The 16,199-nt window shown below is 40.8% G+C and overlaps 2 protein-coding genes across 2 annotated transcripts; both read right to left on the bottom strand.

Moving 5' to 3' along the window:
* Positions 1-173: 173 nt before the first annotated feature.
* On the bottom strand, positions 174-8,837 carry LOC133537321 (oocyte zinc finger protein XlCOF8.4-like). Its single transcript, XM_061878354.1, has 3 exons — positions 8,419-8,837; positions 7,411-7,677; positions 174-1,829 (listed from the first exon to the last, which is right to left on the bottom strand). The coding sequence occupies exons 1-3, from the start codon at positions 8,519-8,521 to the stop codon at positions 646-648; spliced, it is 1,554 nt and encodes a 517-aa protein (XP_061734338.1). The 5' UTR covers positions 8,522-8,837; the 3' UTR covers positions 174-645.
* Positions 8,838-11,456: 2,619 nt separating this feature from the next.
* LOC133537322 (uncharacterized) lies at positions 11,457-16,021 on the bottom strand. The gene is made up of 2 exons (XM_061878355.1): positions 15,767-16,021; positions 11,457-12,205 (listed from the first exon to the last, which is right to left on the bottom strand). The coding sequence occupies exon 2, from the start codon at positions 12,153-12,155 to the stop codon at positions 11,544-11,546; it is 612 nt and encodes a 203-aa protein (XP_061734339.1). The 5' UTR covers positions 12,156-12,205; positions 15,767-16,021; the 3' UTR covers positions 11,457-11,543.
* Between the last annotated feature and the right edge of the window lie 178 nt (positions 16,022-16,199).

The raw sequence follows: 16,199 nt of genomic DNA, 5'->3' as shown, positions 1-16,199 counted from the left end.
GCGATGAGGTGGCGACTTATCCAGGTTGTACACTGCCTTCCGCCTGATTGTAGCTGAGATAGGCACCAGCGCCCCCCGTGACCCCAAAGGGAAAAGTGGTAGAAAATGGATGGATGGATGTTTTTAATTCACAAATGTATGTTTGAAAAACAAAACCATCCTTCCACAAACAATTCAGACATTTTCTCTCACTTTTTATTGCATAGAGGTCTGGGGACATACATTTAAAATAATCACAACACAATTATCATAATACAAAAGAGAGTAATAAAGATAATAATAAAATGGATTACAGATTCCCAACAAATGATTCATAAAATCACACATTTTAAAATTGTATAAAAGACAACTGTTTAAATGATGTATAAAGTAAATAATAATATGCTTCCTGAAGTGGTCCAGAAGATGTTTCAGATGTGAACCAGTACATATGTATATCATATAAAGGTGATAATCTATGGGATTATTAACAATTAGAAGTACAAATAAGTAATAATTTTATATTTCAAACTATGTAATCTATAAATGTAAAGATCATATTAAACAGATTGTTAGACAAACAACAATGTCACACATGTTATATGTGCTGATGTTGTTAGAAAGTCAAAATGAAAGTCTGGACAGTTTATTTCAAATCCTGCAGTTTCATTTGCTGCTGCTGTTCTCACCAGCACACTTGTGTTTCTTACACTGGTACTTAGAAGACAATCTTTCACCACACACACTGCAACTCAACACTTTCTCTCCTGGGTGTCTTCTCATGTGTGCTACAAAGTTTGATCGGTCACAAAAGCTTCTGTTGCAGATTGAACAGGAATGCGATTTTTTCCCAGTGTGTGTTCTCATGTGTCTTTTCACATCTGTACTTCTTGTAAAACCTTTACCACAGATTGAACAGGAAAAAGCTTTTTCACCAGTGTGTGTTCTCATGTGTCTTTTCACATCCTGACTTTGTGCAAAACCTTTACCACAGGTTGAACAGGAAAAAGGTTTTTCACCAGTGTGTGTTCTCATGTGTACTTTCAAATTGATACTTTGTCTAAAACCTTTACTGCAGAGTGAACAAGAAAAAGGTTTTTCTCCAGTGTGTGTTCTCATGTGTGTTTTCAGACTACAATGGTATTGAAAGGTTTTGTGACAGTGAGAAGATGTGAAGTGAGTGTTGTCAGTGTGACATGTCTTATCATCTTTAGAGTCTTCATCATCAGTGTCAGGAGAGTGTGACGTTGTGTCCTCACTATCTGATAGTGGAGCTAAGAGCTTGTCTGCTTGTGATCCTCCACAGTGGTCTCCATCAGCTTCTGTTGTCATGTGTTGTGTTGAGCTGCTGCTTGGAGGCTCCCCCCCTCCCCTCTCCTCACTTTCACCTTTCACCTCATCATCTTCACTCTTCACAGGGACACCAGTCACTGGGAACTCCTCCAACCATTTAGGCTGACTGATGCCCTCTTCCTCCTCTTCCTCTTTAATGTGCGGCGGCTCTTGGTCCTCCTCTTCCTCTTTAAAGTAGGGTGTCAGTGGGTCCTCCTCTTCCTTTTTAATGTGAGGGGTCAGCAGGTTCTCTTGCTCCTTAAAGTGAGGGGTCAGTGGGTCCTCCTCTTCATTTTTGATGTGTAAGATCAGTGGGTCCTCCGCTTGCCCTTTAATGTGAAGGGTCAGTTTAACATTATGGGTCTGTGGCGTCTCGCCTTCCTCTTTAATGTGGGGGGGATGTGGCTCCTCTCCTCCCTCTTTGCTGTGCTGGGAATGTGGTACCTCTTTTTTCTCGCGTATGTTGGGGGACTGTGGTTCCTTCTCCTGCTCATGGGGTAGAGGTTCTTCTTCAACGTCTGCGGGACAGGAGAAAACAAACATTCTTTAGAAAAGTCCAGCTTTGCTCAAATCAAACCAAATCAACTTTACTTATAAAGCACATTTAATATTTACCACAAAGTGCTGTACAATAGACAGGTTAAAAGATAACACAAGGGAAACTAGCAAACACACCACAACACAAACAAAGCCCGATAGATAATAAATAAAACATAGAAACAGGTTCACAGCAGGTGCATAATGGGCTGCCATAGCAAAATGGAGATCACAGAATGTTAAAGGCCATGGAATAAAAGTGTGTTTTTAAGAGTGATTTAAAAACAGGAAGAGAGGAGGCCTGTCTAACACTCAAAGTTAAGTTGTTCCAGAGCTTGCGAGTAGCAGCGGCGAAAGCTCTGTCACCGCTTAGCTTCAGCCTTGTGTAAGAGACCGTCAACAGCAGCTGACGTTACTGCCCCCCCCCCCATTATCTAAGGGATCAGGTGGGGGTGGGGGGCGTGTTCAGCAAGGCCGAAGGAGGTCGGAGATGTATGTTGGAGCGATGTTGTTTAGACATTTGAAAACAAATAGTAGTTCTACTAATTGATTCGGTAGAGCCCAGGGAGCCAGTGAAGGGACGCTAGTATGGGGGTGATGTGCTCACGCCTGTGGGTCTGTGTTAGCAGACGAGCAGCAGAGTTCTGCACGAGCTGCAGGCAGGCGAGGGAGGCCTGGCTAATGCCTACATACAGGGCGTTGCAGTCGTCAAGACGAGTCGAGATAAATCCCTACGTACAGTAGTTATAAGTGCCGAGGGGAGGGAGAGCGACTTGGACTAAACAACATAAAATCACAGGGCCAACACTGATAAACAGACAACATTCACACTCACATTCACACACTAGGGCCAATTTAGTGTTGCCAATCAACCTATCCCCAGGTACATTTCTTTGGAAGTAGGAGGAAGCCGGAGTACCCGGAGGGAACCCACACATTCACGGGGAGGACATGCACACTCCACACAGAAAGATCCCGAGCCCGGAATTGAACCCTGACTACTCAGGGCCTTCATATTGTGAGGCAGACGCACTAACCCCTCTTCCATCCTGTAAACTCTGCTGGTACTATTCCAGAAGAGAGGCTACTATTGATAATGTTAAGGACGCTTGATCCAATAGTAGCAAGTACCTCCTTAAACACGCGAGGTGGGAGGGCATCTGCAGGAGAACCAGAGGGCTTCATATGACTAACCGTGTCCTTTAGAAAGGAAAAGGACACCGGCTCAAACTGATGGAAAACAGAAGAAAAGTGCAGAGGAATAGAAAGGTCCTAGGAAAGCTGAGATAAACTGGCTCTAGGTGACACAATTTAGTCAGTGAAAAAGTGGACAGAATTTTCACAGAATTCTGAAGAAGCATCAAAACCAACAGATTTGGGAGCATCAATGACAATGCTAATGGTCTTGAACAGAACTCTGGGGTTGTTACAGTTAGAAGCTATAATCTCAGATAGATATTTATTCATCTTTGCTGGAGGACAACATGCTCTCTTTAAAAATGGCAAAAGACACATGCAGCCTGTCTTTTTTCCATTGTTCTCTCTGCTCTCCTACATTCGCGCCTGGCCGCACGAGTGATGTCATTCAACCAGGGCTCAGGTGTGGGTTTGGCGCGGCGGAACTTGAAAGGAGGGATAGTATCCAGTGTTTGTAAACAAATAGAGTTGAACCCAGAAACCAACTCTTCAGTATTCAGACACACAGAGGCTGCAGAATTATCATCACAAAGATTCTAAAAAATGGAAGAGAAAACAGAGCAGGAGACCAAGAATTAAACATGCGAGAGCGTTGAGGCGGAGCGCACAATGTAACGGACACTGAGTGGGAATATCAAACAGGATCGGCATATGATCAGAGAACACAGCGTCGCAAACCATACGAGAGCACTAAATGGAGTTTATGCCTGCGTTCATGTGTGGAACCACACACAGACTGTACAAAGTTAAATGAGTCAGGAAGCTCCTGGAAAGCGACTCGTCTGGGCTTAGGTGTGAATATTAAAATCACCAGCAATAAGGACAAGATTATATTTAGGCAGGATTTCAGCCCAAATTTCAGAAAAGTCAGTTATAAAGTCTTTGTGGTACTTGGGTGGTCGATGGACGACGGCACACAGGACGACATCAGAAAGACCCAGTTCAAACATGCACAGTTCCAAGCTTGAAAAGGAGGATTGCAGGCGTATCAGACGGCATTTAAATTCATTTTTAAAAACCACTGCTAATCCTCCTCCTTTTCGACCAGACGACCGCGGAGAATAAACGTAGGAACACTCTGGAAGCAGAAGTTCATTAAGAGGGGCGGACTCACCGGCTCTCAGCCATGTTTCCGTCACACAGAATTGGTCAAGTCTGCGGGAAGTTCAGGATAATCGTTTTGTTTGTCAAAGATTTTGCGTTCACAAGACTGAACCTGGCAGGGGCCACCACGTCCAAGGCCGCAGCTATTCCAGGTGGGGCCCGACAGACAGCCCGCAGGTGGCGGGAATCCACCCCGCGCCTCCGGGGGCGGGGACAGCAGGAGCAACGGCGGCAAGTCTCATCCTCCAAACCAACGATATAGGAACAAGCCAGGAACCAATGGGATCCAGCGAGCATGGGTGCAGGAGGAGACCGGATACCGCACCATTCCTCCTTCGGGAAGCCATGGGAAGCCGGGCCAGGAGTGCCCTAAATTTCACCAGCTGGCCGCCACGTTTACCACGGCGCCGGAGACACTGCCGCTGGGGGAGAGGAACCAGGGGGCGGGAAAGGAAGGCAGGAATCCATGCAGGTGAAAAAGCTGACTTGGACCCCAGCAATTACACAGTCGATGCTTGTCCTGGACTGTGGTGCCGGGGAACCACACAGTGATGGAGGAGGTGAGGATGGACTCGATGATGGCTGAATAAAACTGCACCAGCATCTTGGTCGGCACCTTAAGTTACCTCAGCTGCCGCAGGAAGTACATCCTTTGTTGGGCCTTCTTCGTCATACACAAGCAGTGAGCTGACAGAGACGAAAATAGACGCAAACAACACAAAAACGAACAGAGCTGACAGCGAGACACAGCAGGCCAAAGCACATACTAGCGCCATCTTTGAAATACCTAAAACTCATTATTATATCAACGATCAGAGACAGAAACTCTTCATTTAACATAATGTCCTTGTTTGATGCTTCAAAACAGCTCAATTAACACATAAAAAGGAAAAGTGAAATAACAGACGGACAGGGCTTTGCTGTTTGTAACACACACACACACACACAGCAAAATGCGCTAATGTTAAAAGCTAATTAGCCTTCACCTCAAGCCAGGACTGCAAGCGAGCTGAGCTGCTGTTTGTTTCTAGAACGTCAACGGGCTCATAGTGATGTTACTAGTACAAACCTTGTTTCCATATGAGTTGGGAAATTGTGTTAGATGTAAACATAAACGGAATAAAATGATTTGCAAATCCTTTTCAACCCATATTCAATTGAATGCACTACAAAGACAACATATTTGATGTTCAAACTCATAAACTTTATTTTTTTTGCAAATAATAATTAACTTAAAATTTCGTGGCTGCAACACATGCCAAAGTAGTTGGGAAAGGGCATGTTCACCACTGTGTTACATCACCTTTTCTTTTAACAACACTCAATAAACGTTTGGGAACTGAGGAAACTAATTGTTGAAGCTTTGAAAGTGGAATTCTTTCCCATTCTTGTTTTATGTAGAGCTTCAGTCCTTCAACAGTCCGGGGTCTCCGCTGTTGTATTTTATGCTTCATAATGTGTCACACATTTTCAATGGGAGACAGGTATGGACTGCAGGCGGGCCAGGAAAGTACCCGCACTCTTTTACAACGAAGCCACGCTGTTGTAACACTTGTCTTGCTGAAATAAGCAGGGGGCGTCCCTGATAACGTTGCTTGGATGGCAACATATGGTGCTCCAAAACCTGTATGGACCATTCAGCATTAATGGTGCCTTCACAGATGTGTAAGTTACCTATGCCTTGGGCACTAATACACCCCCATACCATCACAGATGCTGCCTTTTGAACTTTGCGCCTACAACAATCCGGATGGTTATTTTCCTCTTTGTTCTGGAGGACACCACGTCGTCTGTTTCCAGACCACAGAACACCTTTCCACTTTGCATCAGTCCATCTTAGGTGAGCTCGGGCCCAGCCAAGCCGGCGGCGTTTCAGGATATTGTTGATAAATGGGTTTGGCTTTGCATAGTAGAGTTTTAACTTGCACTTACACATGTAGCGCCCAACTATAGTTACTGACAGTGGTTTTATGAAGTGTTCCTGAGCCCATGTGGTGATATCATTTACACACTGATGTCGGTTTTTGATGCGGTACTGCCTGAGGGCTCAAAGGTCCGTAATATCATTGCTTACGTGCAGTGATTTCTCCAGATTCTCTGAACTTTTGATGATTTTACGGACCGTAGATGGTAAAATCCCTAAATTACTTGCAATAGCTTGTTGAGAAATGTTGTTCTAAAACTGTTCGACAATTTGCTTACAAAGTGGTGACCCTCATCCTTGTTTGTGAATTACTTAGCATTTCATGGAATCTGCTTTTATACCCAATCATGGCACCCACCTGTTCCCAATTAGCCTGCACACCTGTGGGATGTTCCATATAAGTGTTTGATGAGCATTCCTCAACTTTATCAGTAGGTATTGCCACCTTTCCCAACTTCTTTGTCACGTGTTGCTGGCATTAAATTCTAAAGTTAATGATTATTTGCGGGGAAAAAAAAGTTTATCAGTTTGAACATCAAATATGTTGTCTTTGTAGCATATTCAACTGAATATGGGTTGAAAATGATTTGTAAATCATTGTATTCTGTTTATATTTACATCTAACAGGATTTCCCAACTCATATGGAAACATGGTTTGTAGTTGACTGGGAGGTGTTTATTATAATTTGGGGAGAGTCCGCTGCCTGATGCTTACCTGCTAAACACCTACCTGCTCATGACGACGGTGGACCACTGACTCCTTGCGCTCTGAATACACACTGCTGATTGGCTGTTACTGCTCTGAATATGAACTGCTGATTGGCTGTTACCGCTCTTTCTGTAACCAATCAGATGGTTTTGTGGGTGGGACAATGCTGGGTGCTGTGTAGAGTACTGACAGGGACAGGCATAACGAAGCGGAGCAGCTTGTTAAGGCTTTAGGTTAATATGTTCGTGTGGAAACTCATTCGGTACACCTCCGAACTGAACCGAAACCCCCGTACCGAAACGGTTAAATACAAATACACGTATACACAAATACATCCCTAATCTTCACCACTAAACCTTTGAAATATGCTGACATATGTGCTGCTAAGGTAAATAAACAGTAGCCATATTGAATGTTTGCCTTCATTTGACCACGTGAGGTAAGGAGGACGGCCTCTAGGTCACATGGTTACACCCCAGCAATTACATTGTTGATGATTGATGGGCATTCATTTTTAAATGTTGGTGTTAAAAAGCAAGTTTATTTTCATCTTTAGTCCTAAATGTGTCCCCCGGATGAACATGTGTCACAAACATTGTATTAGATGATATGTGGATGTTGTGCTTACTTGGACTGTGATGAAGCTGTGAGGACTCAGGTGGTTTGTCTTCATGCTCTTCAGTCTTCACAGAGACAACAGTCAGTGGAAACTTGCTGACATCAGCCTCCTCCTGCCCTACAGGACACTCTCCCTCCTCTTCCTCTTTAAAATAAAAGGGCTGTGAATCCCCCTTGTCCCCTTTAAAATGTGAGGGCTGTGGATATTCTAAAGTGAAACTGTCCCCCTGCAGATGAGCGAGACATTCTTCTTGGTGTCCAATCAGCTGATGGATGTCTACAGGACACAAACAAAACACATTTTAGCTCCTACATGCTAAGTATTAAATCGTACATGAAATAATGGGCTCTAGCTATTGAAAATGTTATTAATCAAGTGTTCTACGGGAAATGTTTCCGATTAATTGAGTAACTGGATAAAACATAGTGTTGCTTGGTAAAAGACGAACTTAAGCGACTATAAGACACTTCACTTAATAATGAACAGTCAATTGGTTTGAGATGGTATGAGATCAAGATGTCATCTTTAGAGCAGGCTGTTTTTTCAATAATCAATGCAACATTAATGGCTGCATCAACGAACACCGACATGAAGGAAATAGCAGGTCAGTATAGCTTTGACACACATATATAACTTGTCAAACCTGCCAGCTAGCAGGCTAGGTTTACAGCATCAGTAACCATGGTAACTGACTCTGAATTTGTCTTACCTCTCTTATTTTTGGAGGTAAAACTCTCGAGCTTTCCATACTCAGGACTTTGCACTTAACCTGCTCTCTGGAATATTCCCCCGGTGACTGTGTGAGTTTTGTGTAAACATGTTGATACACATTGTTACAAACATCAACCTCTCATAAATATTGTGTGTCTGACACTATCTCGTTTTATGAACAATGTAAAACAATTAGTGCATCATCCTCACATGACAATTAATCTTCCTGTAGACAATCTATTGAAGAATAGTGTTAATAATGAAATATAAAGTTAGTAAAGATGTGAGAGTAAGAAGTAAACAAACCTGTTCTGTGTAACACAACTTGATGTTTTTCATGTTGTCGCTCTTTCTCCTCTTTTGTTGGACAAAGTTCCTCCTCGTACTCTGCTGTCGTTCTTTGGCACATTTTCACACAATCACAACACTTTACACTCACACTTGATCTCTACTTAGTGATGTGTTTTGATCACTTCTGCCTCTCTTTGTTAGCAGCTAACAAGCTAAGCTAACTAGCAAGTTAAGTTAGCTCGAGAAACGTCAAAGTGCGCTCAGACTAATATAACCGGATGCAAACAGTTATTAACGATGTTTACTCTATTTACTAGAGTGTAATAAAGGACATATATGCGTACATGGAGGCACAGATTAAGAACACTGAACTGTGACGACTGCAATAACGTCTTCACCGTCAGACGCCATCTTGCTTTATCCTCGCCGTGTTTGGTTCGCGCTCGGTGTTGTCAGATCTCGCGAGAGAAACAAGTAACCAGCTCTTTTCCAAATCTCGCGAGAGGAATAAGTACAACCAGCTTTCCACCCCCGGTAAAACTATTTTATTATATACTATTTACTTCTTGTGAAAATAAAAGTAAACTCGTCCATTTCAAATTTTCCCCCCAAAAAACAGAACACATAATACTTATTTCCGTGAAAATATTCAAATATTTAAAAATGTTTTGAAACAAAAGTAGCATAAGGAAAGAAAAACAAGAAACAAAATTAATATTACACTCATGATATTATTTTTGTTTTTGATGGTAATCGTTTTTATAATGTATTTTAGAATGTGGGAGGTTTTCATGTTCTTTTAAAATTTCCTTTGTCGTTATTTATATTATATCCATCAATCTATATATCTGTATATCTACCCTCTCTCTCTCTCTCTCTCTCTCTCTCTCTCTCTCTCTCTCTCTCTCTCTCTCTCTCTATATATATATATATATATATATATATACACATACATACATATATATATATATATATATATATATATATATATATATAGTTTTTTTTTACTAAATAGTTGGCAGCAGAGGCTCCATGTATTACCTGAAGAAACATTTTGACTTCTGACCTTTCCACATTATTTCTCTCATCTTTACTGCTGGAGATCAGCTCACTGAGGATGTAAGCTACATTTTGCTATTTTAATTATCTTTAATTATTCATAAACAGACTAAAAACAAACCATCATTATCATTACTTCCTCATTTGTTTCACTCTCTACTAATTAAAACTATTCCAGCATGAAAACATTCAGGATGTTACACATCCCCAAAAGTAACATTTTACTATTTTATTAATATCATACATTATTACATTTAATATTCACATGTTAATGAAAATGTGTATTTCCACTCAGGGATTATTAAAGTATTTCTGATTCTGATAATTACATCACTCTCATAAAGCCTTTAATGCTGAATATGTTTTTTACCATAGGTCAGCTTCACAATGTTGGAATATTGACTGCTGATATTAACATTCTTCTACTGTTTACAATATTACACTTAACTCTCTTTTTTTGCTCAAATGAACAGGATGAAAGTGTCTTTAATTGTCACTACTGAGTGTAACTATATATAATTATGTATATAATAATCTTCCATTCTTCACCTTCATTACAGCTTGATTTAACTCTCGTCTTATTTTATCCAGAGAGAACTTGACCATAAAATAGATGGCTGCACGTCAATAAACTGTCACTAAACTTCAATAAAACTAAATATATCATATTTGGAGATTGTAAAAATGTAAAACACAAACAATGATGGATAATATTGAAATTAAAGGAATAAAGGTCATCACATTTTTATGAGTTAATATAGATGATGAAGTAAGCTGGACACTACATGTAAGTCATATAAAGAAAACATAAAAAAATAGAGTGCAATACAAAATAGAATAAAATAAATACTTATAAATATATTAACTATAATTATTGTACCCAACTTTAGTTGAAGCATACATTGTTCATTGCATAAAAGTCTGGGGACATACATATAAAACAATCACAAAACAATCATCATATTACGCAAGAGAGTAAAAAAGATAATTAATAAAATGGATTATAGAGACCCAACAAATAATTCATAAAGTCGCACATTTTAAAAGTAAATGATCTTGTATAAAAACAATTGTTCAAATTATGTATAAAGTAAATAATAATATGCTTCCAGAAGTGGTCCAGAAGATGTTTCAGATGTGAAGCAGTAAATATGAACTAAGAGGGATTTATGTGTACTCAAAAGCAAAGGTATGAACACATGTAAAACAAATATGTACATCATATATAAGAGTTCATCTATGGAATCATCTACAATTTGAAAAAAAAAATGCAACTCTTCATTATTACATAAAACATATGAAACAATATTATGAATAAGTATAAAAGTAAATTATGGATATCTACACTTAAAATGTTTACTGTAACTAACATATTTTATATACTGTTTATTCTCACCTTTTCAGTCAAAAATCTTTTCATTTTAAAGTCACAAATGTGTATAATAACTCATGTACTTGACTGAAATAAAAGCACTAATCTGAAATGTCTAATCTATAAATGTTAGATTCATAATAACATTATTGTACACACACAACAATGATGTCACACATGTTATATGTGCTGATGTTGTTAGAAAGTCAAAATGAAAGATTTGACAGTTTATTTCAAATCCTGCAGTTTCATTTGCTGCTGCTGTTCTCACCAGCACACTTGTGTTTCTTACACTGGTACTTAGAAGACAATCTTTCACCACACACACTGCAACTCAACACTTTCTCTCCTGGGTGTCTTCTCATGTGTACTGTGAAAGATTGTCGGTGACGAAAGCTTTTGTTGCATCTTGAACAGGAGTAGGGTTTTTCACCAGAGTGTGTTCTCATGTGTGTTTTTAAAAGGGTCTTTAGAGTAAAATCTTTACCGCAGATTGAACCCGGAAAAGGTTTTTCACCAGTGTGTGTTCTCATGTGTGCTTTTAAGGTTTGATTTGTTACAAAACTTTTACCACATTCTGAGCAGGAAAAAGGTTTTTCACCAGTATGTATTCTCATGTGTGTTTTCAAATTGTGCCAATGCGTAAAATCTTTACTGCAGATTGAACATGAAAAAGGTTTTTCTCCAGTGTGTGTTCTCATGTGTCTTTTCAAATTTTGTCTTTTAGTAAAATCTTTACTACAGATAAAACATGAAAAGGTTTTTCTCCAGTGTGTGTTCTCATGTGTCTTTTCAGACTACAATGGTATTTAAAAGTTTTGTGACTGAGAGAAGATGTGAAGTGAGTGTTGTCAGTGTGACATGTCTTATCATCTTTAGAGTCTTCATCATCAGTGTCAGGAGAGTGTGACGTTGTGTCCTCACTATCTGATAGTGGAGCTAAGAGCTTGTCTGCTTGTGATCCTCCACAGTGGTCTCCATCAGCTTCTGTTGTCATGTGTTGTGTTGAGCTGCTGCTTGGAGGCTCCCCCCCTCCCCTCTCCTCACTTTCACCTTTCACCTCATCACCTTCACTCTTCACAGGGACACCAGTCACTGGCATCTTGGTGACATCAACCTCCTCCAGTCCTTCAAGATACTCTCTCTGCTGACTGATGCTGTGCTCTTCCTCTTCCTCTTGAATGTGAGGGGTCAGTGGATCCACCTCTTCCTCTTTAAATCGGGGTGTCAGTGGGTCCTCCTCTTCCTTTTTAAAATGGGGCATCAGTAGGTATTTCTCTTCCTTCTTAATGTGGGAGGGCTGTGGCTCCTCTGTCCGCATCCTGAAGCTCCACTTCTGTTGCTGAGGGTGAAGATGTTCTTCACAGATGTCTGCAAGACAAACACACACCATGTCTGCTCAGTCACACAATGCATTCAGTACTTTTACATGCACTTAGGAAAAACAAGTTATCGTATGAAGTGTCTTGAAATCTCAGTGACGCACAAACACGCTGCTCTTTACAACATTATTTACAGGAATAGAAAAACAAACCAGGACGACAGGACTTTCTACTATGGATAGACGATATGGTTTAAAATGTATTTTACGATACATTATTTCATATAGAATTAGTAATAAAACCATTTTAAAACAGGCTACATGTCAGGTTCAAACACTGATGACATCAATTAAACAAGACAAGATGCAAAGAATCAAACAGAGACATAATTCAATTTGGATTCAATTGAGGAGAAACTTGTCGACCTCTAACTTTTTACAGTGTCACCCACGCTCTGGCGAAAGATTGTACTCCCCCTTCTTTATTTTACTTTCTTCGACCACATGACCACAGCTACTTCGAGAGGGAAGTGTGTCGTAAACAGCGTTGCCTTTGGTTACGGAACAGTTCAAAAGAAAAGGTCGTAAATGAGTTAAAAAAGAGGTTCGTAAAACAGTTCAAAAAGAGGTTCGTAAAACAGTTGAAAAAGTAGGTTCAAAAAGAGGTCCCCTGGAGGGGACACTGGTTCTGCTTCCTCTTTGCTTTTGTAGTACTTGGGTCAGACAATATCTTTATGTTTGATTATAATACATGAAAGAAAACAGGAACACCATCATCTTACTTTCCCCAACACAGTGGAGTTTTACGAGCCTTACTCTTGGTAGGTTTCAAAGACAGCTTTTGCTTCTCACCAGTCACTCAATGCAACACAAAGTTTTTGTGATAACTTAGAAACAATTATTCTGACACTACACAGGCTCCTAATTTAGTTGCTGAAATATGCAGTCAAATATTACATAATTTCCAGTATTATTTTGTCAAATAAATAAACCAGATATTAATAGTAAATAAACAAGTACATTAATAATAATCGTTTCGACAAAATAATACAATTAGAAAAGACACAATATGTTACTGCATATGTCAACTGCCAAATTAGGAGCTTTTGTAACCCGCTTTGAATTTTTTCTATCATCAATCATATACCAAATGATGTATCGTGACATATATTGTTATTAGGATATAGATTTGAGGTCATAGCACTCATACCAAACATTGGTTTGCCGAGTCCTTTTGTTTGGCCCACCAAATATATATTTTTTTTATAATCTTCAGATGGGTGTGTATTAAGGGTGTAACGGTACGTGTATTTGTATTGAACCGTTTCGGTACGGGGGTTCTGGTTCGGAGGTGTATCGAACAAGTTTCCACACGGACATATTAAGTAGCGCACCACACGTTGTGTCAACAATGCACACTGAGGCACAACACACAGCATGCTAACAACGACCGGGCTACTACAAAGTGTAAAAGCCAGAGCTGGAAGACCCTCCTGCATCGTTAAGATCTCCCGTCTGGGAACACTTCGGCTTTGCAGTGCGATACAACAATGGATAACATGGCTTCAACGAAGAGAAAGACGAACAAACACTGCTCCCACTGCATTCAAGCAGCTTCTACTCTGCGACTCAGGCAGGGCTAAAGCAATAACAAATGCTGTTGGTGTTTTTACAGCAGCAGATTTAAGACCATAGTGCATTAAAAACTCGATTTTGACCCACTTCTATGGTGGAAGAACAATGAGCCCACATATCTTCTTACTGCCAAGTTAGCCAGGCACTACCTCACCATACCTGCTACCTCCGTGCCCAGCGAAAGGGTATTTTTCACAGCTGGGGACATTGTAACTGCAAGCAGGTCTGCTCTTTCTGCAGACAATGTGGATAAACTGATTTTTCTGGCAGAAAACATGAAAATTGATTGAAAGTCATCAGGGTTAAAGGCTGGAGGGTGGGAAAAAGAAAAGTTAATATGAGGCTGAGTTGACTTGAAACTGTTTAATGCTGCACTTTTTGTATGTAGAAGAAAAGTTTTGTCATTTTATTTAATCTGAGCAACAACTTGAAGCAGTTTAATGTTGCACTTTATATGTGAGAATGTTGCACTTTATATGTAGAAAGGTGTCATGACGCGGAGTCGAACCCGCGTTACCTCAGCGGCTTGAGCTGCGTGTGCCTCTGCTGACAGTGAGCCAAGAGGCGCCTCTGCTGACAGCGCACCAAGAAGCGCCCTCGCTCGTGCTGAGGGCACCACGCCCACGCAGCAACGAGCCTACACGCTATCAATAATCAACACACCTGGACTTGATGAGAGGGAGCAGCATAAAGACCAGCAGACCCGAGGACCCTTTGCCAGAACGTCGCTAACCTTCCAGTAAGCATCACGTCTGACATTCCCTGTTTTCCCAGTGAATTTCTTGCCCTTGTTTTGCTCTATCTCTCTGTTTTCCCCTGGTTCATGTCCTTTTGTATTTCCTCAGTGACTACGCTATCCTTCCTTATCTGTGCCTTGTCACTCAACTCGCATCCGGATTTCTGACTGCTCTCCTCGATCCACGACCTCCCTGCTCGGACCCAGACCACGCTGCCCTGCTCTTGCCCATGACCTCTTGCATGTCCACGACCTGCCTCTTCGCCTTGCACTCTTGGATTACGACGAAAGATACAACCAACATTTACAGACAACAACCCTTGGTAACATTTACATATTTAATATTACACATAGTGAAGTGAAGTGAATTATATTTATATAGCGCTTTTCTCTAGTGACTCAAAGCGCTTTACATAGTGAAACCCAATATTTAAGTTACAGTTAAACCAGTGTGGGTGGAACTGGGAGCAGGTGGGTACTCATTCACTTTGAGTAGCATACACACGCCACGCATTCATCAAAGGTTTTAAATGAACCTTGTAAACCGCAGTCCTGCCCTGGTTGTTGCCTCCTTCCCTTCTCTGGTACACAACAAAAGGTTTGGTTAAGAAACCAATTCTGAGCCTTATCTTATTTAGTTTTTATTGTGTGTGTGTATATATATATATATATATATATATATATATATATATATATATATATATATATATATATATATATCTGCCTAGAGTCGGGACCCAGGGTGGTCTGCTCGTCTGTGCATCGGTTGGGGGCATCTCTGCGTTGCTGACCTGTCCCTGCTCGGGATGGTCTCCGGCTGGCCCCACTATGGATTGGACTCTCACTATTATGTTAGAAACTGGCTGGCCTGGGAACGCTTTGGGATCCCCCGGGAAGAGCTGTACGAAGCGGCTGGGGAAAAGAAAGGCTGGGCCTCTCTTCTTAGGCTGCTGCCCCCGCAATCCGACCTCAGATAAGCAGAAGATAATGGACGGATGGTTGGATGGATGGAAGGATGTGTAACACAACTTGATGTTTCCTGAAAACAGCGTCCAGTAGTTGATGTTGTCGCTCCTTCTCCTCTTTTGTTGAACAAAGTTCCTCCTTGTACTCTGCTATCGTTTTTTTTTTCTAACATCACAAATATTTCTTCAACAGCAGCAGTTAGTCACCGATTCAGCAACACTCACATCATTTGTAATGTAGACATTTTCACACAATAAAAACACTTTACACTTACATTGGATCTCTGCTTTGATGTGTCGATCACTTCCGCCTCTCTTTGTTAGCAGCTAACAAGCTAAGCTAACCAGCAGGCTAGGCTAGCACGTCAAAGTGCACTCAGACTAATGTATCCGCATACAAACAATTAATAACGACGTTTACTCTGTTAAACGACACACATGTGCACATGTACGTTGTAATTAAGACCTAGAAACCATAATAACCAAAACAACGTATTCTCCGCCAGACGCCATCTTGTTTTGTGCTTCCTCCTGTGTGACGTCATCGAGGTGTTCTCAACCGCGGAACAAATGTTGGCCCAGCACGTGTTTCACTGGGACAATAGTAGGTGGTGCACACTTCCTTCAAACACGCGTTTCACTGGGACAATAGTGAGTGGTGCACACTTCCTTCAAACACGTGTTTCACTGGGACAATAGTGAGTGGTG

The sequence above is a fragment of the Nerophis ophidion genome, linkage group LG18 (genome assembly GCF_033978795.1).
Source record: "Nerophis ophidion isolate RoL-2023_Sa linkage group LG18, RoL_Noph_v1.0, whole genome shotgun sequence".
NCBI classification, from domain to species: domain Eukaryota; kingdom Metazoa; phylum Chordata; class Actinopteri; order Syngnathiformes; family Syngnathidae; genus Nerophis; species Nerophis ophidion.
Note: the sequence above shows the minus strand (reverse complement) of the source record. Positions and strands in the feature narration are given on the sequence as shown.

Bases quoted from the DNA above. Each gene is read 5' to 3' on its own strand.
- LOC133537321 (XM_061878354.1), bottom strand. From the start codon at position 8,521: ATGTGCCAAAGAACGACAGCAGAGTACGAGGAGGAACTTTGTCCAACA. The intron at 7,678-8,418 runs GTTTGTTTACTT...TGTGTCCTGTAG, and splicing joins AGTTGTGTTACACAGAACAG to ACATCCATCAGCTGATTGGA. The intron at 1,830-7,410 runs GTAAGCACAACA...CCTGTCCCGCAG, and splicing joins ACAGCTTCATCACAGTCCAA to ACGTTGAAGAAGAACCTCTA.
- LOC133537322 (XM_061878355.1), bottom strand. From the start codon at position 12,155: ATGCGGACAGAGGAGCCACAGCCCTCCCACATTAAGAAGGAAGAGAAA.